At 35.5% G+C, this 1,774-nt stretch overlaps 1 protein-coding gene across 1 annotated transcript; it reads left to right on the plus strand.

Moving 5' to 3' along the window:
* The first annotated feature begins 436 nt into the window (after positions 1-436).
* Positions 437-1,351, plus strand: LOC110037586. Its single transcript, XM_020742268.1, has 2 exons — positions 437-446; positions 792-1,351. The coding sequence occupies exons 1-2, from the start codon at positions 437-439 to the stop codon at positions 1,349-1,351; spliced, it is 570 nt and encodes a 189-aa protein (XP_020597927.1).
* Positions 1,352-1,774: the final 423 nt, after the last annotated feature.

Here is a 1,774-nt window from a genome sequence, read left to right on the forward strand (position 1 = left end):
TAATCTTGATCCCATCGTTGTTGTTTCTTCTTTTCTTCAAGAATTATAGAAGAATACAGAACAACAAATTCCCTCGAGGGCCATGGAAGCTTCCGTGTTGGATTAATTTTGGGACTATAATGTAATTAATAAATGTGTTGGGTCATCATTTAATAAGTCAAAATTATTGTGGTCTAATTTAGAATTAAGTTTATGACTTTGAACACATTTGTCATGATATTATAGTGTGTATACCATAGTGCAAATTCTAATTTGATGAGGGGCAGAATTAGAATTAAGCAAAACTTTTTTGTAACCGTCTGATAGTTACTTCAAAGGGTAATGGTCCCCGATTTGTATAAAAACACATCCCTTTTTTTGCATCCCATCAACAAAAAATTAAGGAAACTCTAGAAAATTTGTAGATTGGAAGATCATAACTTGTGCAATCGATCTAATGGACTCTGGTACGCTTCCGCTAATCTATGGTTTATTCTCTTGAAATTGAATGTGATTTTTTGAGTTCTAACAATTGGTATCAGAGCCCATTCATGTTCAGTTTTTTCTTGAGAAATTTATTTATTTTTTCGATTTTTTGGCCCTTAGTCATTGTTGTTCACCGATTATAAAGTCATCAATTTTCGATTAATGTTGCATTAGGTGTCTTGAGATGGGATTTACCATTATTTGAATTTATTGACATTGTTGGTATTATTTTTTTTTATTTTTTTTTATTTTATGAACATGTTATTTATGTAATCATTTTGTTCATTTTTCACTTGTTGCTACTGTATCTGCTAATCTCAATTCAGTTCCAATCCTTAAGGGTGACAGCTTTAAGGATTGGAAAGAGAACATTCACATTGTTCTTGGCTGCATGGATTTAGACCTTGCGTTAAGAATGGAAAACCCCGCTCCTCTTACGGATGCTAGTTCCTCCGAGGATAGGAGGATTTATGAGAAGTGGGATCGTTCTAATCGCTTTAGTCTTATGATCATCAAGAGTGGCATACCTAAGACTTTTAGAGGTGCGGTGTCTAGTGAGATCACTGATGCTGCAAGTTCCCTTGCTGAAATAGAGAAACGCTTTGCAAAAGGCGATAAGGCTGAAACTGGTATTTTTTTAAAGAAACTGATTTCAATGAGGTTCAGAGGCAAGAAAAGTATAAGAGAGTACATCGTTGAGATGTCTAACATTGCTTCAAAGTTGAAGTTGCTAAAGCTCGAGTTGCCGGATGATTTACTCGTGCATTTAGTTCTTATTCTCTTCCTCCACAATTTGGTCAATTCTTGGTCAGCTATAATATGCAAAAGGAGAAATGGACTCTTAATGAGCTTATTTCACATTGTGTGCAAGAGGAAGAAAGGTTGAAGCATGGAAAGACTGATAGTGCTCATTTGTTAAACACCTCTAAAGAAAGGGGCACTAAAAGAAAGAATGAGGCTGCTAAAAATAAGGGTCCTTCTCAAAAGAAACAAAATAAAGTTCAATCTCAAAATCCTGAAAATTGAGGTTGTTTCTTTTGCAATAAGGAAGGACATCAGAAGAAGGAATGTCCAAAATATCACACTTGGCGTGCGAAGAAAGGTACATTTCTATCTTTGGTCTGTTCTGAGGTAAATTTGGCTTCAGTACCAAGAAACACTTGGTGGTTAGACTCTGGTGCTACTACTAATATAAGTGTTTCAATGCAGGGTTGCCTGAGCTACCGAAAACCAAATGATGCTGAAAGATGCATTTATGTAGGAGATGGAAAATCGGTAGAAGTGGAAGCAATTGGGCATTTCAGATTGT

This window comes from Phalaenopsis equestris, unplaced genomic scaffold (assembly GCF_001263595.1).
Source record: "Phalaenopsis equestris unplaced genomic scaffold, ASM126359v1 Scaffold221749, whole genome shotgun sequence".
Lineage (NCBI taxonomy): Eukaryota > Viridiplantae > Streptophyta > Magnoliopsida > Asparagales > Orchidaceae > Phalaenopsis > Phalaenopsis equestris.